The 24,919-nt window shown below is 44.8% G+C and overlaps 1 protein-coding gene across 1 annotated transcript; it reads left to right on the plus strand.

Moving 5' to 3' along the window:
- Window positions 1-18,635: 18,635 nt before the first annotated feature.
- Window positions 18,636-22,220, plus strand: LOC132407287 (NACHT, LRR and PYD domains-containing protein 3-like). Its single transcript, XM_059993571.1, has 4 exons — window positions 18,636-19,451; window positions 20,612-20,698; window positions 20,854-21,021; window positions 21,174-22,220. The coding sequence occupies exons 1-2, from the start codon at window positions 18,775-18,777 to the stop codon at window positions 20,688-20,690; spliced, it is 756 nt and encodes a 251-aa protein (XP_059849554.1). The 5' UTR covers window positions 18,636-18,774; the 3' UTR covers window positions 20,691-20,698; window positions 20,854-21,021; window positions 21,174-22,220.
- Window positions 22,221-24,919: the final 2,699 nt, after the last annotated feature.

Raw genomic sequence — 24,919 nt, forward strand, 5'->3', positions numbered from 1 at the left:
GTTACTTAAGGCAGAGATTGATAAGTTCTTGATGGAACACAGCATCAAAGTTACAGGTGGAAGGCGGGGAACTGGGGTTGAGGATCAGCCATAGCGGAGCAGAATCGATGGACCAAGGGCCTTAATTATGTTCCTATGTCTCATGTTCTTAATGTAGCCACCCATTGCGAACCCTTGTTCTGGTCGTCTCTCTGTCTGACCTGCAATTAATCATGTATTTCAGGTGAGAAGTTCAACAGGTTACGGAAATCATTCGAGAAACTTTTATCAGGCAACTCATCGAGGGAAGGTGATCGGCACACGGGAAGCATGGTACCAAAACAGGGTCAGATTGAGAGCAATGTCCCAACGGAATGCGGTCCGGCCGCAGATGAGGAGGAGCAAAGTCAGCCCAGGGACAGTGAGGTCGGAAATACCGATCAGGTCCCTGGAACCGGCACAAGTGAGGCGTCTGCCTCTCAGCTCGGAAGCTCATTACACGCGGAATTGTCAAGTCCCCAAAAAGGAGCGGGTGAGTGAAATAGGAGGATGGTATGTTCGCAGAATGCGGCAGGGAGGACGTGGTTCCTTTTTGGAAGGTTAGTCAGAGAGGGGAAATTTGAGGGTGTGCTACAAGTGTCTTAGTAAGGCACCCGTTACCCCACTACTGCCAGCTCTGAGGATTTCCAGGATTTGTATTGGAGGAAATGCAGCTGTGCAGACAACAGAGCATCTGTGGGATATGAATTAAGGGATATGTTTTCGCCAGGATGGAGGGAGCATCTCTGGAAAGCGATTCTCACTGACAGCTCCAGCATTTATTGTTGAAATAGTTGGGTGTGTGGGGTGCAGTCTGGCAAAGCGGTCCTTCTGTTTAAGTAATTCCCAACTATGAATGCTAAAGGCAATTCACCACATTTCCCAAGCATGTTAATTCCCTGTATGAGCCTCCCATGTGAGACGTTGTCAAACAGACGACTAATATCCAAGTAGAAAATATCCATCTGTAACTTCATCCATCACCTTTTTCACCTGCTGGAAGAACTCCATTAAGTTAAGAACACTCTACATCCTCCACTCAAAGCCTTGGTGTTGAACCTTAACCCACCTCAAACATTGTCTCTTTCATATTCCCATGGGACAGAAGATATAGAAGGCTGAATATCTATACCACCAGCATCAAAGGCAGCTTTAATGGTGCTTTTATAAGACTATAGATCGACATCTACTATGTTATTATTGACTCTTAATAATAATGAATCAATTTTAGGTATAAAATTGTAACATCATTGTATCTCGTAAGACAACCTCGATATACTTTCAGAAGAGCAGAAAGCATACTGGTAGGTTATGAAGGGATTTAAGGAACAACTGATAATTGATAAACAAATTCAAAACCAAGTCCGGAGGGGAAGAGGCAATCTGACTATCAGAAAACATTTGATTCTGTCCCTCACTCGTGGTTAATTGAACTTTATGATATATATATATATATATAAAACTAATAATTGAGAAATATCTACAACATCTGATAAAGCATTCGCGTACAATAATCACCTTATTAACAATCAAGTAGGAACAAGTAAATGGAAGCAGTTTCCAGAACGAAATCCCAAGCCTAGGGTTTTGTCTAGCTTTAAACCGGCTCTCTAATTTACTGAATCGGACAAAATCAGGGTATCAAAACAGGAACAAAAAACAAATGAATATTACCTTGACAGATCTGCTGTACAGAACGATTTGAAATTAGTCCATCAGTAAAAGCTAGAATAATTAATTAAAATGATGGAACTAACGTTCAAAGATACAAAGGTATGCTTTAGACTGGAAAAGTACAGAACATTAAAAATTACGAAAGGTGCAATAGAGCTTGTAGTGTATGAGAGAGCATCAGGATTCAAGAGAACAGATATATATGAACCATAAGTATATTAAGGTTATCAACAAACAAAGCAAATAGATCATCGTGTGCTAAAGAGAAATGTTTCAACAGAATTTACTTAAAGGCTTAAGAAAATCTTCCAAACTGAGCTGAATAGTCACAATATGACAACGGCCATAAACACGTTCGCTCTGCCTATATTAACGTATCCTTTGGCAGAATATCTTGATCTGAAACCGATCTGGAAAACCTAAAAAAAAACTGAAATAACCCTCGACTGCACTTAGATTAACACTACCTACGACAGTATGCTGAGGAAGATTAATGAACATTAAAAGCATTCAGATAAACGTGCTCAGATTCAGAATCTGAGATTTGCTGTGAAAGTGTGATCTACTAAATATGGACTAGAAGTGTGTGATTGTTTGTGTATGTGAGTGTGTGTGTTTTCAGATAAATGTTCTCAGATTTATAAACAGGTTTAGTATCACCGATATATGTCGTGAGATTTATTGGCATTAATTTATGTATGATTTTATGCTCTCTCTGTACAAACACTGACAGCAAGTGTGATAGATCACACTTAGACAGCAATGACAGGCTTGAATTCTGTGGATATCGGTTTTGCACATCTGGACAATGCAATTTTAACCCATTCTTTAGGTAACTGCTCAAGCTCTGTCAAATTGCATAGGAATCCTCAGTGAGCTGCAATTTCCAAGTCCAGCCAAAATTTCTCAATTGGGTTGAGGTCTAGACTCTGACTTAGCCACTCCAGGGCATTAACTTTGTTGTTTTTAAGTTCTACCAGTACAGTTTTGAATTTATGTTTGGGGTTATTGTCTTGCTGAAAAGTTCTCCCAAGTTGCAGTTCTCCTGCAGACTACATCAGGTTTTCTTCCAGGATTTCCCTGTTTTCTGCTGCATTCAGTTCCCTCTCTACCTTCACAAGCCTGCCGGGACCTGCTGCAGTGCACCGTCTCTACATCATGATGCTTAATGGCAGGAATCTTGTTATTCTGATGACGTGTAGTGTTTGGCTTACACTAAATACAGCATTTAGTCAAATGGCCAGAAAGCAAAATTTTGATATATTCAGACCTTCGAACCTTCAGGGTTTCACAGATGCCTTCTGGCAAACTCTGGCGAGATTTCATGCGAGCTTTTTTTTCAGCAGTGCGTTTGTCTTTGCCACTTTCCCATACATCTGTGACTGCAGAAGCGTCTGGGCAACTGCACAGTCTCGACCATTTCAACAGCTGAAGCTTGTAAATCCTAAAGGTTTGTCATAGGTCTCTTGGTAGCCTCCATCACCAGTCCTCTTCTTGCACGGTCTCTCAGTTTTTGACGAGAGCTCGTCTCAGCACATTTATAGCTGTGTTATATTCTTTCCATTTATCGATCACTGACTTAACTGTACTCCGAGTGAAAACGAGCGAAACTTTAGTCTATTTCTCCGTGAAGTTATTCGAGTGTTCCCTTCATGACTCTTTCCATTTCTTCCTTAGCTGTTAACCCAGCGTTTCTCGAGCTCTCATCAGCAATTCCTTTCTTTCGCCTCTGATGTCTTTCAACTTCTATATTTCATTCTTGACAGAGACCGAGTCCTTCTTCGAGTGACTCACTGACCAACACTTCTCTTTCATCATAAAAGTGATCTCGGAGGGTTTTCAAATCCAGTGTAGCAGCCTGGAATTACATACTTGTATCCCGCAGCCTCTTTTGAATGCGGTCAATATGAATGAGTACTTTGTCCCAAATTCCAGGCAAAATCAGAAAATCATAATTCAACATTTGGTTGTACAGCTGTGTTGCGTCACTTCTGTTTCACTGGTCTCGTTTTCATTGTCTATCATGTCCTGGAGAACTTGAAGTATCTCCTTGTTGACGGGTTTCACTGCTTCTGTTCTTGCACTCCATCTGGTTTTCGGATTCCGACTTAACAATCACAGGAACGCCGTTTTTGAGTTTTTACCAACACTGTGGTGAACGGGAGGAAAACGCGCAGAGAGTTTCGATGTTTCCAAAATGCGTGACCATCATTGTATCCTGCTTGGCTGCATGTGCATCCACCAAGTTGATTGAATGATTGTCACAATTCACAAAAACTTCCAGGTTGTTTTTCTCACTTATTCTTTGATGAACACCACTTCTGTGTCCAGCCATCACAGCAGCGTTGCCATAGCACTGTGGCCGACAATAATGTAGCTCCATTTCATCCTGCTCTAGCTGTTTCAAGATGTCTTCAACCGAGCACTCAGCATCTTTCTGGCTTATCTGGATAAAAACAAAGAAGGACTTTCTAACACGGACTGTTTCCCTCTCAAAATCAACTTCCACATACCTCACTACTTCTGACATCTGCTCACGATGTGCCTGATCAGGAGACGAGTCGAACATGAGACATTAGTACTCAGCTTTATGAATGCTTCTCAGTAAACTCTGGCGAAAAGTCGACGTCATCATGTGGATGAATTCGTTCTGAACATCCGGTGAAAGGTAAGACTTAAATCTAGGATGACTTTCCACATGAGGGAGGTGTTCTTTTACAACAGGGTCAAAGATGGCCAGTGGGTTCAGTAAGCCAAGGAAAGTTCCCACAATTGAATCGTCGTCTAGCTGAAGGGACTTCCTGTGTCCTCGCAAAGCCAGGTTTTGATTCGTAATTAATTTTAGCAGTGAAGAATTCTTGTCGTTATCACGCCACCTGGGCATTTCCTGCTCAATCTGTGACTGAAATACCGCCTCAATAACTCCTCTGTTTCCAGCTAAATTTCTTTCCATTTCTTTCCACTGTGTTTAGCATTCCCAGTGACACATGGCATTTTACTGAACACCAATCCTTTCATGTGCTTTCCACAGCTTGAATCAACTTTCCTGCTCCAATGAGGATTGATAGCCTGACCGGGAATAGGGTAGACAGCAGGTACAAAATGCAGACTTTGTGGAGGGGGAATAGAGCAGCCATGTGCGACACAATTCCTCACCACGACCAATTCCCAATTTCCTCTTGAACCTTGTTCACTGAGCGGTTGTTTGTCGGGAGGAAAGGCCCCTCACTGTTCTGGGCATATTTCGGACCCAGCTTTATTATTTCAGTTCTCAACGTGTCAGACAAAATTGCTTTTCCAGTATGCTTGTCAAGGTTCAGAAGTCCAATGTAATGCTGTTCAATCATTTCTGGTATGACAGTTCGAGGCTCTTTGACACCATCCAGTGGCACTAGTTTCAGAGTCGTCAGGTTCAATCTCGTCAGGTAATATCTCATCAATAAACTTAACATCACCACCACGACCATTGTCTTCCCGTCCTGTGACGTCCACGTTCTCTGTTGCAGCCTCATACTTAATCTCGTCACACTCCGATTTATCTGACTTGACTTCCTCCTCGGCTTGTGACGCATTTGTACTCGATCCACCTTCGGATTCTAACAAACTGGTCGCAGGTGAAGGCGACTCCATGGAACGTGTCGAACTATTCGTTCTGGGCTTTTGAAATAATGTCACGAAGTACTTGCTCGACTTATTGGCTTCCTACGCCTCCAGCTTTCGTGTCTTCTGTCGTTCAGCTTCACTTCCCTCGGTCTTTGTGAAGAAAATTTTCCTGATCTTCTTACATAATGCTCCGTAATAAGACCATCCTAGTGCTTCTCACCCATGATATTCGAAGACAGATCATACATCTGAAGAAAATTCCCTTTTCTACTCTCCAAGGATGGCTTGTCTGACTTTAATAGAAGCTGCTCAGTGGCGCCCCCTTCTAGTTGCGCGCAGGGCGCGTGCCATACCTGCCATAACTTAGATACGCCACTGGGGATATGCAGTGACGTGGAAAAAATCCTGTACAAATACCTGACTTGTGCTTTTCAAGAACAGAGTTGCTTGTAGTGTTCTTTTGTTTTCAGGATGTAGGTTTTCCCTGGCAACTAACTCTTCCACATTTGGACCTTTTGAAACATGTGTATTTTACTACAATCAATTGAAACATCTTGACTGCTCACAGGTGTCCACAAACAGATCTCCATTTAACTATTAATATGACTTCTAAAACCAATTGTCAGCATCAGTGGTGAATTGGTGTCATATTTAAAGAGGGTAAATATTTATTCAATCAATTATTTTAAGTTTTATATTTGGAATTATTTTAGGTCACTTTAAATAGATGTTTTCACTTTGACTTAAGTACTTTAAATGTCAGAAAAGACACATTCAATCAAATGTGATTGAAAGTTGTGAAACAATAAAACATGAAAAGAGAGAACTTCGGAACTTACAGCACAGTACAGGTCCTTCGGCTCACAATGTTGTGTTGACCATGTAACCTGCTCTAGAAAATGTCCGGTAATATCTACAACATAACCCTCTATTTTTCTAAGCTCCATCTAACTATCTAATAGGCTCTGAAAGGACCCTATTGTGTTCGCCTCCACCATCTTGCTGACAGTGCTTTCCATGCCCCAACCAGTATCTGCATGTCATCCCCCTGTACCTTATTCCGAACACCTTAAAAATATAGCCCATCGTGTTATCTATTTCAGCCCTTGGAAAAAGCCTCTGTCTACCCACAACATCAATGACTTTCATCTTCATATACACCTTATCAGGTCACCCGTCATCCTCCGACGCTCCAAGGAGGAAAGGTCAATTTCATTCACCTTATTCTCTTAAGGCATGCTCTCCAATCCAGGCAACATCCCTGTAAATCTCCTCTGCATTCTCTGTACAGCATCGACATCCTTGCTGTAGTGATCTGAGCACAGTCCTCCAAGTAGAGTCTAACCAAGGTCTTATATAGCATTAACAATCGTGTGGATAGTCAGAAGCTTTTTGCCCAGGGCTGAAATGGCTAACACGAGAGGGCACAGTTTTAAGGTGCTTGGATGTCGGTACAGAGGAGATGTCAGAGGTAAGGTTTTTTTTTTTTTTACGCAGAGTGGTGAGTACGTGGAATAAGATGCCAACGACGGTGATGGAGGCGGATAGGATAGAGTCTTTTAAGTGTCTCCTGGATAGGAACATGGAGGTTAGAAGCATAGAGGACTGTGTAACACTAGGTGTTTTCTAAAGTAAATACATTTACGGCACAACATTCTAGGCCGAAGGGCCCGAAGGGTTTTTGTGTTTTTGTGCTGCTGTTTCTATGTTTCTTTGTCTCACAGGTGTTGAGCACAATTCTACTGTTGATGAAGGCTATCACACCATACGCCTTCTTAACAACATTGTCAACTTGTGCAGAAGCTTGTAGTGCCTTATGGAGACAAGCTTCAAGATTTCTCTAATCCTCCACACTGTCAATAGTTTTACCATTAATATTATATTCTATCTTCAAATTTGATACCACTGGTCACCGTCCTCAATGCAAAATTCGTACCATGTACAACTATCGTTTGCCTTCTCTGAGCAAGCCAATTCTGTATCCAGAAAGCAACGTCTCTTGAATCTCATGCATCATTCCTATCTGAATGAGATTGCCAAATATATTAGTAAACTATTTAATAACTTTTTAAAAGCTATTTATTAAGGAGTTTTGGGAGGGTGATTTTAGATGCATTTCATATTTATACTGAGTTAAATACTGTATGTAATTAGTTTTGCTACAATAAGTGTATGGGACACTGGAAAAAATGTTGAATTTCCCCTTGGGGATGAATAAACTATCTATCTATCTATCTATCTATCTATCTATCTATCTATCTATCTATCTATCTATCTATCTATCCATCTATTACTGAAATCCATATGCACTACATCCACTGCTCTACCATCATCAAGGTTTTTTGTTACATTCTCGAAGAATTCAATTAGGTCCGTGAGGCATGACCTGCACTTGACAAAGCGATGCAATATTATTGACGTTTTCAGATTAGTAGTTTCGAAATGCTCAGAAATCTGGCATGTCAGAAACTTCTTTAACATCTTGCCCATCACGGAAGTAAAATCGACAGCTCTATAATTTACTGGGTTATCTCTGCTCCAGGGGTGGCCAACCTTTTACATTCCATGTGTCATTTTTTTTACGCATGAGTTCAACAATTGTGTCCCCACAATTCCTGTGAAAATATGTTAATACAGAATTCGCGCGTGAAAAAAATCGCTAATGAACTCGTGAGTGAAATGTATTGTTTCAGGACAATATGTCTTTATTGCACTGTTCAGTAAGTCAAAGTGCTTCTCTGTAAATTCAAATCAAATTTTGACATAGCTGTCAATGCCAGGCGATGTTAAAATGCAAGGAGTCAGTGAGAATCAGGTGTGACTGAGAAATCCGTATAATTCAACGACAAGAATAATACATGTCCCATTGTTCTGCAGAAATATTTCAACCCACACTGCTGTAACACTTGTCCAATACTCAACAAAGCGACACCAGTAGTAGAAGGAAGAAAGCAGTGGGCGCTGTCCGCTCAACCTGCCTGACCATTCCCTTGATTTGTTCCTCATAAGGAATTGCCTGAAATATAGCGAGTAGATACACTAGAGAACTCTGGCTCAATGTACAATCCAGGAAGAGAGCGGGAATGGGCATTGCGTAACTGTGGGTGGATATGGCAGTGTCAAGATTTAAGTGGAGAGGCGCAAGATGTTTGGAAGTGTTTGCCTGAGTTTAAAAAGAAAACGGTATTCTCCTTTACAGCTCAATTAACGTCTGACCCTCCTGTTAACTTTGATTGTTATAGAACAGCAAAATATGAACACAATTGTCCTCAAAATGGCTGAACGGGCGGCTAGTGGAGCAGTTCCAGTGAAGCCAACAGCAGGAAAGATCACGGGTATGTTGGTGAATTATATTAATTATTAAATATTGTTCTGACATTGTGTCTGGGTTTTATACAATGTCGGTAAATATCAAACTATTTGTGAAGGATCTGAGCAGAGGGAGAGAGAAGATAACTTCTCTGGGAAAACATAGTCACATGCGGAAGGAGTACAAGTAATCTTTCCTCTAACAGATTGTGATGCAGATTAAAATAACGAGTTAATCCAGAAGACAAGACATTCTGCAGATGCTGAAAGTTTTGCGCATCTAAAAGACACACAAAATTTTGGCAGAACTCAGCAAGTCAGGCAGCATCCATGGAAAAGAATAAACATTTGACGTTTCGGATCAGGACCACAAAGAGTAGAAAGTAATTTGGAGATATCTAGAATTTCTGACCTCTCATTTCCAGTCCCGGTTAAGGGCCTTGGACTAAAACGTTGATTATTTATTCTCTTCTACAGATGCTGTCTGTCTGACCTGCTGTTTACCCCCAGCATTTATGAGATATTCCAGAGATTTGTGGAGGAAGAGATTAACCAGGCAGGCAGACAGCAACCCATAGCAAAGCGGTAGTGGTAAGCAGTAGCAGGACAGTGATGCTGATGGGTTACTATTTCCGCAGGAATAAGCAGAGTTCTGTCAAAGCAGTGAGGAACATTCCTTGGGTTAAGAAAGAGCAGCTTCAACAGAAGGGACTATAACCCGGTTCCCTCTTCCCCCCACCGCCCCAATACGTGCTGCCTCCCCCCTCCACATGCCAGGCCGCACCCATTCTCCCCCCGCCCCAGTCTCACGCCCGTCCCTCTCAAATATATCTCATATTGTGGTTGATGATCTGGTGCACCATCTTTAGGTTCCAGGGAGAAAGTTACTGCCTAATATGCGGTCAATAATTTATTTAATGGTTATCATGTGCCTTCATAGGTCCGACCCCAGTGATCACCGAGCTCCTGGCGAGCTGGATTGATTTCCAGCTGCTGCAGCTGACGGACTTCTACCGGGACAGGCTTGAGCAGGCGATGGAAGGAGGGATTCACGGAGTGAGTCTGGCGTTAACGGCCGAGAATCAGTTCAGCGGAGAGGAACATCGGGTGAGTAGGAGGGAAAATGAGTTTAAACTTTCGCACATTACAGAACTGATGGGTTTCGGAACACAGACCCATTGGACATTTAATGATATAAAGGAACATTTGGGAAATAAATACTGTACCTGAAATCTCAAAACATGTGAATCTGAACCAATTGTAGAAAGGGACGAGAATACCCCGTGGACTGATGGGTAGCTGCTCAATGTTCAGAGCGACTTGAACAAGTATCTCCTTCTGAGCCTGGTGTGGGCTTACAGGATTAAATGGAAATATCCCAGTAAGTTTCAGTTTGGGAGGGCCGTATATCGTGACGGCAGGATGTCAGTCAGAACGGTGGCGTCATCTGTGGGTGCCGCAGAAGCCCCTTTCCGGGTAGAGAATATTGTTTTGCAATCTCCAACTGCAAACAGTGTGAACTGGGAAATACTGCTGCGTTCTAAAGCGTTGTTTCTTCTTCTTTTTCTCCTCCTCCTCCTCCTTCTTCTTCCCATCGATCTCGATGTTGACTGAGGACCTGACAGTTGTCCATGCTGCATGTTCCCCCTCTCCACGCCACCAATGTTGTCCAAGGGATGGGGCTAGGCCAATACAGCTTGGCACCGGTGTCGTCGCAGAGCAATGTGTGGTTAAGTGCCTTGCTCAAGGACACACACACACAGCCTCAACTAAGGCTCGAACTAGCGACATTCAGATCAGTAGAACAACGCCCTAGCCACGCGCCAAAACGTTGTAATGGAAAAGGTGTCAGCCGGTTGGACACTGGTGGATGGAGGAGATGAATCACATAATCTGCAACTTCTCTGCGACTGTTGTAAAAACGCTCCTGACTTCTTTCTTCATCTGTGATCGTTATTTTATGATTTCTGTTTTACACTGTCGAATCCGGTGAGGAATTATTTATTGATTTAGAGCCACGTCAATGAAGCTGTCACAGACCAGCCATGATCTCACTGAATGGTGGACCAGGTTCACGGTGAATGTCCCTCTGTGTGCTCTGCACTCAGAATGTACAGTTCATGTCCAGACAGGATCAGCACCCGTCCGGGTGACTGCTCAGTGTGATCCCGTTACACATCACATCATTTACTTTTCATTCCCTGTGTGACTCACTCAGTCCCCAATATGTTCACTGTTACTCTTCACAGAAAATCTCTGATCTCGCTGATAAGGGAGAGCGGGCGGACAGTTCTAAACTCCTCCTGAGCCTGGTGATGGAGAAAGGCTCCCGCGCCCGGAGGGTGATGTGGGAAACCTTTGTGAAAATGCGGAACGGTGTCCCAAAGTTTGACAAAATACTGAAGGAAATTCAGCAACATGGTGAGATAATATCAGAGATTAATTTAATTTTGGATTCAAAACATTTCATAATAACTTTACACATTTGAATTCACCTAATTTTTTGAATCCAAACAGGTTGTGTTCCGGTGTATGGACCCGCAACGAAGATTCCCAGTGAACTGAAGGGTAAGTGAAGAAACCGTTGTTTCCACCAGTGTTTCATGTTGTGGCGGGCCATATCGTTGTTGAGCCACGAGTATTTGACCAAGTAAATGGTGGCAACGTGACAGTGCACAGTAAGACGCATGAAGAGTGTTTGTTGCAGGGCGAGCTTTCACTGGACGTTATGCGGAACAACGTAGAGATTTGGGAGTTTGCTGAATGGGATCACACATCTTCGGTGCAGCAAATACAGATCCGTCGATTGGGGTCAGAAAACAGAGGAGAGTAATCTGGAGTAGTGAAAATAAGAGAAACGTCTTCATTGCTCAAGGTGAAATCATTTCCATGTGGCCGACCAACCTCCGAAATAGCCCACAACTAAATCACTTTTCAAAATTCCCTCATATCCGACAGTTCTTTATTTTTAGAGTTGGTTGTCCATTGACGCGGTCGTCACAGAATAACAATGACAACGTCCATTTAATGAAAAAAAAACAGGTAACACCCCAACTAGTCTGCTCAAGCCTAAGCAGCATATGAACCCCACTCTCATCATATCTGCTCTCCCTAGTGCAAACTGCTACCAGTTTCCAGTTTGCAGTTTCCAATGTATCCAGTTTCATTCCCAACTCAGTAATCCTGGGAAGTCCATCAGGAGACAGTGTTAGTGAGGATGGGGTTGCGGGAAAAAACCTCAGCTCAGTCCGCTGAAGCTGAAATTCATGTCTGCCGCTGTTATGTGATGGGCACTGTGGAGGTCTGAGATATGGAAATCAGGACAGAGAAACTGAGTGTTGTGCAAAGGACTGAAAATATCTACAAATAATATTACAATTCATTAAATTATGACTGTCCGGATGGAAAGCTCACAGCATTCGTAAGCCCATCTTCTCTATGAAAATGGAACCCGGGGCAGTGAATGGGCTGAAGAGATGATGAGATTTCATAATCGCAGACTGAGTTGGATCACGTAACTGCACACTTAAGAGAAGAGAGCGTGAAGGAAAGACAGTTATTGCAGCCGATGTTTTACCTGATTATTCTCTTGAACAGCAACGTAAGGAATAATCGGTAAGGAATCCTGGAAAAGTACCATAGTTCAGCCGCTCTCATTTCCAACAACAAATTCCAAAGATGTTATTTTTCGTATGGGATCAGGAAATTTACAAACTGCTCATGTCTCTGTCACTTCTGTTAATGCTTTTCCAGTCCATATAAAGACAACGAAGGCCCCCAGTTTCCCTGAACCATGGATTTGGTAATTCTCCACAATTTTCCTGAAAACTTGTTCTTTATTATTCTGTATATTGCTTGCCAAAGGTAACAGCCAAAGCAATGCAGTCCCCACGCCCTTTGCTGAATATGAAATAGATTCTCTCCCCCGATTACTGAAGAACATCATTTCCACTACTGTCACATTTTCTAAATTAATTATTTCACCAGTCAATATTTTCCTACGATCCCTATTTCATCTAAATACGTTGAATAGAGAGCCCACACACTCCCAGCCGGGTCCTGAGACCCTGTGAGAACATACACCGCAAAGGGGTCCTAACACGCTGTGAGACGCCGACATATTCTCTGGCAGGGTCGTTCACACGCTGTGAGACAACACACAGCCCTAAAAGGCTCGTAACACGCTGTGAGACCTACAGAACCCGGAAAAGTCCTGACACCCTGTAAGACCCCACACACTCATGTCAGGATCCTGACACACTGTGAGAAACCCAGACACCCCACCTAGTCCTGACGCACTGTGAGACCCCACACAACGCTGGCAAGGTCCTGAAACATTATGAGACCCACACACCTCCAACAGGTCCCTGAGACACTGTGAGATCTCACATACCGCTGACAGGTGCTGACACACTGTGAGAACACACACACTCTGACAGGGACCCGCCACTCTATGAGACCCCACACACTCTGACAGGGACCCTCCACTCTATGAGACCCCACAGACTCCTGTCAGCATCCTGACACACTGTGAGAAACCCAGACAACCCACCTGGTCCTAACGCAGTGACAAACCCAGACATCCCACCCGGTCCTGACACCCTGTAAGACCGCACACACTCTGACAGGGACCCGCCACTCTATGAGACCCCACAGACCCCTGTCAGCATCCTGACACACTGTGAGAAACCCAGACAACCCAACTGGTCCTAACGCACTGTGAGAAACCCAGACACCCCACCTGGTCCTAACGCACTGTGAGAAACCCAGACACCCCACCTGGTCCTGACACACTGTGAGAAACCCAGACACCCCACCTGGTCCTGACACACTGTGAGAAACCCAGACACCCCACCTGGTCCTGACACACTGTGAGAAACCCAGACACCTCACCTGGTCCTGACACACTGTGAGAAACCCAGACACCCCTCCTGGTCCTGACACACTGTGAGAAACCCAGACACCCCTCCTGGTCCTGACACACTGTGAGAAACCCAGACACCCCACCCGGTACTGACACACTGTGAGAAACCCAGACTCCCCACCTGGTCCTGACACACTGTGAGACCCCACACAACTCTAGCAAGGTCCTGAAACATTGTGAGACCCACACACCTCCGACAGGTCCCTGAGACACTGTAAGACCCCACATACCGCTGACAGGTGCTGACACACTGTGAGAACCTACACACTCTGACAGGGACCCGCCACTCTATGAGCCCCCACACACTCATATCAGGATCCTGATACACTGTGAGACATCCAGACACCCCACCTGGTCCTGACGCACTGTTAGACCCCACACAACGCGGGCAGGGTCCTGAAACATTGTGAGACCCACACACCTCCGACAGATCTCTGAGACACTGTGAGATCCCACATACCGCTGACAGTTGCTGACACACTGTGAGAACCCACACAGCCCTGGCAGAGTACTGGCATTGAGACCCCACATACCCCTGGCAGGGTTCTTTACGCAGAGTGAGACTCGAAAACCTATTATTGGGCAAATCCCCATAAAGCAGGTGGGGTTGATTAAGTATCAACTCATCAGAATTTCGGACCGGCATGTCCTAAGGGGATTAATGCCAACGATGGCAGCACCTGTGGATCTTGACGGGAAATATTGTAAATTTAGTTCGGAACCTCGGTAAGGTTTATGATGTGAAGTGAGACACTGAGCTGTGGAGAGAGAAGAGGCGTGTCAAACAATCCATCGGGATATAGATCAGTTGCAGATGCAGATGGGCAAATATCAGATGGCGTTTAATCCAAAAAAGTGAGAGATTCTGCAATTCTTGAGATCAAGTATATTGGGAAGTAAAGGGTAAAGGTCACGACGCTTAAATCATTCATGTCCAGAGGGACCTTGATGTTCATGTCCATAGTTTCCTGAATATGTATCTTTATGTTGCAGCTGTATAAAGTTTCGGTTTGGCTGCACTTGGAGTATTGGTACAATTCTGACCCCCATTTCAGGAAAGATGTGAAGGCCTCAGTGGGAGCTGAAGAGAGATGCAACCACATCCTAGGTTAGAGGGCATCAATCTTAAATAGTGGTTAGGCAGATTTCGAATCATTTATTTGAAGTGCAAAGGTTTGAAGGGAGAGCATATATATTGGATTATACAATTGAGAGGTGAATATAGATTCCGGTGTAGATATATCATATAATAGAGTTTATTGATTTGTGGTGAGATTGGGGCAAGATGTTCAGTTCATTTACTTTTGCACAGCGTGGCGGATGCCTGAAATATGTTGCCAGGCGTGGAGATGTAGACAGATGTTAGAGATTTAGATAGGCACATTAACATTCAGGGAATGGCGGGGGGAGGGGGTGTGGGGGTGGAGTACGGAACACTGGAGGTAGGTAGGATGTTTAATGTAGCATCATTCTGAAACCAACGTTGTGGGCCGAGGGGCCTATTCCTTTGCTGTTCTATGTTCTATGTACGTCCTGTGACAGCTGAAATCCGGCATCACCTGCTACCGAAATGCCTCAGCCTCTGCTCTCTTCTTCACCACCCGATAGGAAAGCAGAACAGTTTTCAAACTTGTATTTAAAGACATAGACCAGTAGCATCTCCCCTTTCTACCCTTTCCACAGACGCTGTTTGATCTGTACTCACATCTGCTCTCCCGTCCATCTACAGCTGTGCTGCAGAGAAGAGGCCAACATGCTGCATACTGTGGCGGACTGGAAGTCTGTACAATGGGTAGTGAAAACTGCCCAACGCATCACCGGCGCCCCAGCCTACCTTCCATCAGGAACGGGTATACAGAAAGTCTCCGGAAAAGGGCCAGCAGCATCAAGAAGGACCTCTCCCAATCCTGTCCATGGGCTGTTTGCCCCTCTCCCATGAGGGAGGAAGGTACGTAGCATCCACTGCAGGACCACCAGACACAAAATCAGTTACTTTCCTCAACCAGCAAGACTGGTCAACACCTCCAATGACAAAGTCACCCTTCCACAACTAACAACCCCCACCCCACCACCAGCACGATTTCTGTCAGAACAACATGAAGTCAGAGTGACACCTGTACCTTATGTATTCATATTTATCTGAGTTTTCTTTGTGCTACATCAGATCCGGAATAACTTCTCCTTTACACTCGTGTATACTCAATATTGGATCTGTTGAGTATTTACAACACAGACTCTTTAAGAGACACGGTACTGCAGATCTGCCGTCTGGCACAATTTTCCAGAGGAACTCAGTGAGCCGAGCAGCTTCTGTGATGATGGAAGCGTCTGTGTGTTGGGGAGGGGCGGATTGTCAGCGTTTTGTGTCCAAATGCTGACAGTCTGAATCCCCTGAACAAGACATTGACATCTTCTCCCCAACCAAGCACAACAGTGCACATACTGATCAACAAACAGTAAGGATGGAAGGGCGAGCTGCGATACCTTTGACAGAATGTCCCCTACCCTTTTCTCTACCAAAGTTCTTTCACAAGAACAATAATACCTGTGGTAGTAGTGGTAGGGTGTGCAGTAAGGAGCAGTCGGGTGTCAGTAAACTATCAAGTAATTACTCACCTTTACAACACAATTAATGTGGAAGGGTGTTTATCTAGACGGTGCATCTCTGTCCAGATTGCAGTTTGTTCAGGAAATTCACGTTACTGTACGAAAATCCATTGATAAAGCTGTTGGAAAAGATTCTTAGAGATAGGATCTATGGGCATTTTGAAAATCATGGTCTGATCAGGGACAGGCAGTATGGCTTTGTGAAGGGGAGATCATGTCTAGCAAGCCTCATAGAGTTCTTTGAGGAAGTGACCAGGCATATAGATGAGGGTTGTGTAGTGGATATGATCTACATTGATTTTAATAAGGTATTTGACAAGGTTCCACACGGTAGGCTTATTCAAAAAATCAGAAGACATGGGATCCAGAGAGGTTTGGCCAGGTGGATTCAGAATTGGCTTGCCTGCAGAAGGCAGAGGGTCGTGGTGGAGGAAGTACATTCAGATTGGAGGATTGTGCCTTGTGTTGTCCCACAGGGATCTGTTCTGGGACCTCTACTTCTCGTGATTTTTAATAATGACCTGGATGTTTTGGGTTAGAAGGGTGGGCTGGCAAGTTTGCAGACGACATGAAGGTTGGTGGTGTTGCAGATAGTGTAGAGGATTGTCTAGGATTGCAGAGAGACATTGATAAGATGCAGATGTGGGCTGAGAAGTTGCAGATGGAGTTCAACCAGGAGAAATGTGAGGTGTACACTTTGGAAGGACAAACTCCAGGGCAGAGTATACAGTAAATGGCAGGACAATTGGTAGTGTGGAGGAGCAGAGGGATCTGGGGGTACCTGTCCACAGATCCCATAAAGTTGCCTCACAAGTAGATAGGGCAGTTAAGAAAGCTTATGTGGTGTTAGCTTTCATAAGTCGAGGGATAGAGTTTAAGAGACGCGATGTAATGATGCAGCTCTATAAAACTCTGGTTAGACCACACTTGGAGTACTGTATCCAGTTCTGGTCGCCTCACTATAGGAAGGATGTGAAAGCAAAGCATTGGAAATGGTACTGTGGAGATTTGCTGCCTGGTTTGGAGAGTATGGGTTATGATCAGAGATAAAGGAAGCTAGGGATTTGCTCTTTGGAGAGAAGGAGGATGAGAGGAAACATGATAGAGGAGTACACGATATTAACAGGAATAGATAGAGTGGATAGCTAGCGCCTCTTCCCAGGGCACCACTGCTCATTACAAGAGGACATGGCTTTAAGGTAAGGGGAGGGAATTTCAAGGGGGATATTAGAGGAAGGTTTTTTACTTCCTCTAATGAGATTCCTCTAATGCAGAGTGGTTGATGCGTGGAATGCACTGCTTGAGTCAGTGTTGGAGGCAGATACACTAGTGACGTTTAAGAGACTACTAGATAGGTATATGGAGGAATTTAAGGTAGGGGGTTACATGGGAGGCAGTGTTTGATTGTTAGCACAACATTGTGGGCCAAAGGGTTTGTACTATGCTGTAATATTCTATGCTATATGTTCTATGTTCTAATTCAATTAATGCAATAGCTTTGAGCTAACTCTTTTGTGCTTAAATACTGAGTTCTGAGTTGAGGCATCTAACAGCTTGTCCACTGTCTGTTCCCCTGGAAGATGTTCAGCAGAAACACAAGGAAACTCAGCGGGCACAAACTGAAACATTGAGAGTGAACACGATCCTGATGACGGAGAAGGTGAAGGTTTTCCAGCTGGCTCATCGATACGCTGAGCTGATGGTCATTTCTACTGTTCGAGATCTGAGACTCGTGGAACATGAGCTGCTGGCAAGAGGCAGAGACCACGAGGAGTGGAGAGATAAACATCTCTACAGAGAGCTGGAAAAAATCCGGACTGATCAGTTGTTCCAGAGCAGCTTTTCTGGGAGTAAATCCAGAACCGGGAGTTCAGCAGCGGTGGCCGGAGTCCCGGGGATCGGATAAACCACAATGGTATAAAAGATTGTTTATGACTGGGCCATAGGGAAAATATACCAACAATTTCAGTTTGTCTTCAGTTTCAAGTTCGGGGATTTAAACTCCATTAACTGCAGGATAAACCTCAGGGAACTGATTCTGGATCAATATCCTTACTCTGGGAATTTCCTGAGAGAGGTCTGGAAGAACCCAGAGGGATTGCTGTTTATATTCGATGGTTTGGATGAATTCAAGCACAGAATCGATTTTGCTGACAGTCGGAGAGATACAGAGCCCAAGCACCAGTGCCCAGATCCCGAGTGGTGGTGTGAAGTGTCTGACATTGTGTACAGTTTAATCCAGGGCAAGCTGCTCCCAGGGTGTTCAGTGCTGGTGACCACCCGTCCCACTGTGTTACATTTAATGGAAAAGGCAGAGATTAGTATCTGGGGTGAGATCATGGGATTTGATGGTGAGGAGCGGAAGGAATATTTTATCAGGTATTTCGAAGATCGGATGGTGGCAACAGCTGTTTTCAAACACGTGGAAGAGAACGATATTCTTTACACCATGTGCTACAATCCCTCCTACTGCCTGATTCTCGCTCTTGCACTGGGCCCCTTCTTCATACAGAGTCAGGAATACCCAGCGTGTTCCCAAGACCATCACTCAACTGTACTCCTACTATATTTACAACATCCTGAAAAACCACGGCCGTGATATTGAGAACCCCCGTGATGTGTTACTCAGGTTTGGTCAGATGGCCTTCAGAGGAGTGTCCGGGAAGAAGATAATATTTACAGATGGAGATTTGATCAACTGCAACCTGCAGCCTTCTCAGTTCCTGTCCGGGTTCCTGATGGAGCTTTTGGAGAGAGATGATTCTCCCCGGTGTGTAGTGTACACGTTCCCAAACCTCACCATCCAAGAGTTTGCAGCTGCACTCGCACAATTCCTGAATCCGCATCTCGGGGATATCTTCAGATTCCTCACTGAAGCCCACAACACGACAGATGGACGATTTGTGATATTTCTCCGTTTTGTTGCAGGTCTCTCCTCTCCAGTAGCAGCTCGAGGCCTGGTGGAGTTTCTGGGTCAATTTTATCATGAGACCATCTACCGGGTGATTGACTGGGTGAAGGAGGAGGTTCGACGCCAGATTGAAAACGCAGAGAGTCAAGATAGTAAAAGGAGCCTACTGAACACATTGCACTACCTGTTTGAGTCTCAGAATCGTGGACTGGCTCAGGACATATTGGGATCTGTGGAAACACTTTCGTTCAGTGGAATGGCAATGACCACGATTGACTGCGCTGTCCTGTCTCATGTTATCGGACTCTGTGATACAATAAAACACCTCGACCTTTTTCGTTGCCGCATTCAGTGTGAAGTAATCCAGCGGCTCGGCCCCGGACTGTACAAGTGCCGGGAGTTGAGGTAAATTGTTTTACCAGCGAAACTGTTTCATTGTGTTGTTTCAATGTAATGGAATTTGGGTAAAGCTGTAGTAAATCAGATTGTGAAGAATTGAAACAATTGCCCAGGGGATTGGTCAGTATTCTGCAGGGACGGGGGACGGGAGGGTTCTGTGCTTCCTCGTGAAGGGATAATGGAAACTTCATCCAATCAGTGAACAACGGCCAGTGATTTGATGGGAGTAAGTCACAGGAATGGCCGTGCTTCTCTCTGCCTGTGACACGTCCATCGACAATGATCCTTCTCATTGTTGCTGATACCAAGGCCGATACTGACCCAAGCAGGTGTGTCGGAGTTTCACACTCTCTTCCTGGTGTGATTACTACAGAGGGTTAGTGTACTGCCCCAGTGAGAGGTAGAGAAAAAAAAATACCCCGGGTGTGTCTTTACCCCCGCCTTGTGTAATTATCACTCTCATGCCAACTGTGTGACTTTGATTGCTACCCAGCCCACAAATTATCATTTCATTTTCAGGTTATGAGCTCCAATTCAGGACCACCGCTCGCATAAGTTTTGCTTTCGCACCCCTCCCTCCTCTGTGAACTCTCTTCCCCATCTCCTTCTCCCTGTCGGATCTCTCCTCCCCCTCTCCTTTACTCCTTTGATATCTCTTTCCTCCATCGCCCTTCCTGCTGTCGGATCAAACATTCCGATGTCCCTTTCCACCTGTGGGATCCTTCTTCCCGATCCTCCATACCTCATGAGGGATCTCTTCCCCAATACCTCCTTGCTCCAGGTTCTGCCTTCCCATCCCTTTTCCGCAGGTGTGGTCACTTCTACCATCTCCCATCGATATTTCCCCACATATAACCCCTCCTCACTGTGAGACTATCCCCCCATCAGCACTGCCCCTTCCAACTCTTTTACCTCAGGAACATTTTTCTAACCGCTAGGAAATAGGACAGAATATGTAGAGTTTACGGTGACACACCGACAGACCAAATTACTGACATTCGGTGAATACCCTGGAGCTGATCAGTGAGGGACATTGACAGTGATGGGAACTCCGATCAGTGACTTATTGAAGGGCTAAATGCTCCCTGAAATATCCGAGTGAGCGAAATTCCCTCAGACCCATGGTTTGAATCACGTTGTTGATCAATTTGTATGTTTGTCTTTAGACTTGCGGGGAATAAACTGGGAGATTCAGGAGTGAAAGTGGTGTCTGCGGCTCTGAGGAACCCGGAGTGTAAAATATAGGAACTAGCGTAAGTACCAGACTGTGGGAGATTGTGCTTACAGTCACTGGGTGCCTGACACTGAACATTAATAAAATCAGTAATTGTGTTACGGATAAATACTTGCAATTTGTACCGCCGCCTGTCTCTCTGTGTTCTTCATCCTCACTCTCTCTCATCTCCAGGCTGATCAATGTTGGTCTCTCAGATTCCGGTGCCGAGGATCTCGTCTCGGCTCTCCGTGCAAACCGTTCACTGACGTTGCTGGATCTGGCATTAAACTCGCTCACTGACCGATCAATTCCTGCTCTTCGCCCCCTCATTTTGACACACCCGAGTCTGAATTGGATCGGGTGGGTGCTTGTGTTAATGATTAATGTGATAAAATAAACGCGGATCCTCGGGTTTTATAGTGATATTTGTCTGTGTCTTGTTCAAGCATTAATATGAATCCCCTGCTACTGACAATCTGTTTATTTCCTCTGTATTCTTCCATCTGTTTCAGGCTGATGGAGAATCAGTTCAGTCAGACCGGGGAGAAGGAACTGAGATCTATGCAGGAACCCAGAACCGGACTGACAGTGAAATTGTGATCATCTGAATGTGTGAACAACCACCCACTCCACCACCCCCGTGGGATGAGGACATTTTGGCCGATTTCACTCCATCTCCTTTAACTCATAGCCTCCCCTTTAACTGCCGCGTTCCAGGTTTAATTCCCAACAGCTGTATCACAAGCACAACCCCACACCAGCAGAGCGCTCTGTCCGTTAGAGGTGGTCCCGCAGTGACTTATCCCGCCCCCTCTTCCATTGCGCTGCTACCGCCGAAGGATGGGTTCGAGAAGTCCCCCGTGGAATCCCGGGAAATTACAAAGACAGGAAGAGCACGGGGGAGGGATTCAGTATGTGACAGCAATGTTCCGGGGTAGGATTATCCGGGGAGAGAATTATTTTGCTTACTTTAGGCAGAGGACGGTACATTCCGCAATCTGGCAGATATAATGATGTTAAATTGACAAATCCTGCGGCAGTGACCCTGGATCTGCAGCGATCTCGGACACAGCCCTGAAGTGTAATTTTGTAATCATCGGTTCCCCGATGCAGAGTGTCGGTGAGAAACGGGGCTGATTATTCAACCTGTCACTCGTTGTCGCCTGACAGTTAATTGATTGTGACTGTGAGAGAGGTTGCAGCCCCTGTTTGTGTATCTGATGTGGCTATGTTTCAGTCCCGCGCTGGTCATATACGGGCACCCAGTACAGAAGGGGTCGGGTCACGAGGAGGTGTTCCTGGTAGGTTTACCCCTGGGCCGGGCCAAAATGGTCATTCACGGGTCCATACGGCGGTAATGGAGGGCTGTGCCCGTCCGACTCTTTGCCCCTCATCCGAGAAGGCGTTCATGCCCGGCTGTCCTTGGTCAGGGAGCATACGGTCGCAATGGGTTCACTGGGGGATTTCCGGGAGCGATGCACACCACAGGAAATTGACTGTTTAATAAACGGTAGTAACCATTTTTTAAACTGAGAGTATGCACTGCCTTGTAAAATCTGAGTGGCTGCACCTTATGTATTTGTTTTGCAAATAAATTTTTGTAGTTTGTAAATAAAAAAAAATGGTGAGCAGCTTACCAAATCCCGGAGGTCACAAGTTGTTTAATTTACACTTGTCATGATCAACTCAATAGACGGTTATAACGCCTCGTCCAAGAAGACAAAACAAAATGAAGAGATTAGGAGTTCCGGTAAAATATCTGCGTGAGTCCACAGAGGTCCTGAAGAGGATAGGGATGCGGTGGGACACCGACATTAAACATGTGGTGAGGCACCATCCCTTCACACACCCCCAGGGTCAGATGCAGACTGAAGCTCTCTCCATACCATACCATCACACATTACCAGCGTCAGACTCAGCGGAACCCCCTCACACCGTCCAATCAAAAATAAAGATCCCTGGTCAGACACAGCGTTATTACACCTCTGCCCCATCCAAAACAACTCACCAGTTATCAGACACAGAGCACGTCCCATCACAACCCTCCATCGTCAGACACAAAGTGCAGCTATGTCGGCAATGTCCTAACACATGAAACCAGGATCAGATACAATGCGAGTCTCCCTCCGCACTGTTTCATCATAGACTACCACAGTCTGATTCAGAGAGAAGCTCCCTTCGACAAAGCAAGTCCTTCAGAGTACAAATTGCTGACTTCTACAGATAAAAGTGGTTTATACTGTATCAACCAGCTGATGTCGGTGGAGCAGAAACAGGAATGTGATCACATGACTATTGATCTATATGATAGCCCTGATTAAGGAGACCTGAGGAAGGAACAAGTGTTCCAAGAAGATGGGAACAAGCCCTAGCAAGGGGGACGATTTTCAGTCCTCTCATCCTGAGAATCAGGGAAGTTTTGTCAAAAAAGTAAATGAAAGGAAAATTAAGATAAGACCGTGCTTGCCTCTCTTATCGTGAATCGAAAATGGGTGAGAAAAGACGGACAGATTGAGTCCAAAGACAATTGGAATCCTAGACTGGATGGGTTAGAAGACCAGACACAAAATATGGACATAAAATATTTTAATATTTGAACTGGAAATAAGAGCAGATATTACCCTTGTGCGTTACAGATTTAATTAAACATGAAGAGAATAATGTATCTTACTGCGATGGCATCAGCCATGATGGGGCCATGGTCAGTCTTGTTCCAGAGCCAGTAGAGCGGACAAATGTGTCAACAGTGACGTCGTTGCTTGGAAAAACTCAGTGAAGAGAAACAAATCATCTCAACAGACACAGGGAATAAGATCTATCAACGGAGAAACTGAGAACATAAACTTGTACAATACTGGGGAGATGGCTTAATATTCATGGACAAAAGGTACAGTTCCTATGCCATAAAACTCTACAGGTGACATTATTCAGTATATTCAGGTGACATTATTCGGTCCAGTTATTAAGCAGCCTTGAAATACTGATGGCCATCGTAAGATTACAATTCAGTGGGATCGTAGTCATGTATATATTGAGTAGGGCAGTGAATTACACAAGAAGTATATGACTGGGGTTGTCAGCCAAATAGTTTCTCAACGGTTGCTTCTATCATTATAAACTGTCCACAGGGAAATTTAGTGCACGGTGAGAGTGGAATGGGGAAGGCATTAAGAGACAATCAGATGAGGCTTTGGCGGGGCCAAGCCTTTTCCACTTATTCAATACTGTTAGAAAAATCGCTGCTCCATGTCCACAAGCGACGGAAACTACACCGGTGCCAAAATGTAGGGAGACCCAGAGTAATCCAAGCGGGGTAGGATTAGAAACATAGAAACATAAAACATACAGCACATTACAGCGCATTCGGCCTTCAAAATTGTGGCGAACACGTCCCTACCTTAGGAATTACTCGGCTTACAAAGAACCCTCTATTTAACTAAGTTCCTTATAGCTATTTAAAAGCCTTTTAAAATATCCTATCATATACGCCTCCAACACTGTTGCCGGCAGCCCATTGCACGCACTCACCACTCTCTAGATAAAAAAAAGTTACCCCTCAGATCTCCTCTGTACCTACTCCCCAGCACCTTAAAAGTGTGTCCTCTTGTAGCAACAATTTCAGCCCTGGGGGAAAAAATACCTCTGGCTATCTAGACGATCAATGTCTCTCCTCATCTTGTACACTTCTATCAGGTCACCTCTCATCCTCCTTCGCTCCAAGGACAAAAGGCCGAGTTTACTCAACCTATTCTCATAAGGCATGCTCCCCAATCCAGGCAATTCTTGCTTTCAAGTTGGAGCTAGATAGGTATGTTATGGATAGGGGAATCAAGGGATATGGGGACAAGGCACGAACCGGGTATTGACAGTAGATGTTCAGCCATGATCTCAAAATGGCTGTGCAGGCTCGAAGGGCCGAATGGACTACTTCTGCACCTATTGTCTATTGTCTATGCTTGTAAATCTCCTCTGTACCGTTTCTATGAATGCCACGTCCTTCCTGTTGTGAGGAGACCAGAACTGAGCACAGTACTCCAAGTGGGGTCTGACCAGGGTCCTATATAGCTGCACCATTACGTCTCGGCTCCTAAATTCAATTCGACGATTGATGTAGGCCAATACAACTTGCGCCATCTTAACCACAGAGTCAACCAGCTGCTTTGAGTGTCCTATCGACTCGGACCCCAAGATCCCTCTTTTCCTCCACACTGCCAAGAGTCTTGGCTTTAATACTATATTCTGCCATGATAATTGACCT

The sequence above is a fragment of the Hypanus sabinus genome, chromosome 18, assembly GCF_030144855.1.
Source record: "Hypanus sabinus isolate sHypSab1 chromosome 18, sHypSab1.hap1, whole genome shotgun sequence".
Lineage (NCBI taxonomy): Eukaryota > Metazoa > Chordata > Chondrichthyes > Myliobatiformes > Dasyatidae > Hypanus > Hypanus sabinus.

What these genes read in the sequence shown, in the direction of transcription:
- LOC132407287 (XM_059993571.1), top strand. Translation starts at nt 18,775, where the DNA reads ATGGCCTTCAGAGGAGTGTCCGGGAAGAAGATAATATTTACAGATGGA. An exon ending in TACAAGTGCCGGGAGTTGAG is followed by an intron (nt 19,452 to 20,611) that starts GTAAATTGTTTT and finishes GTTTGTCTTTAG; the next exon opens with ACTTGCGGGGAATAAACTGG.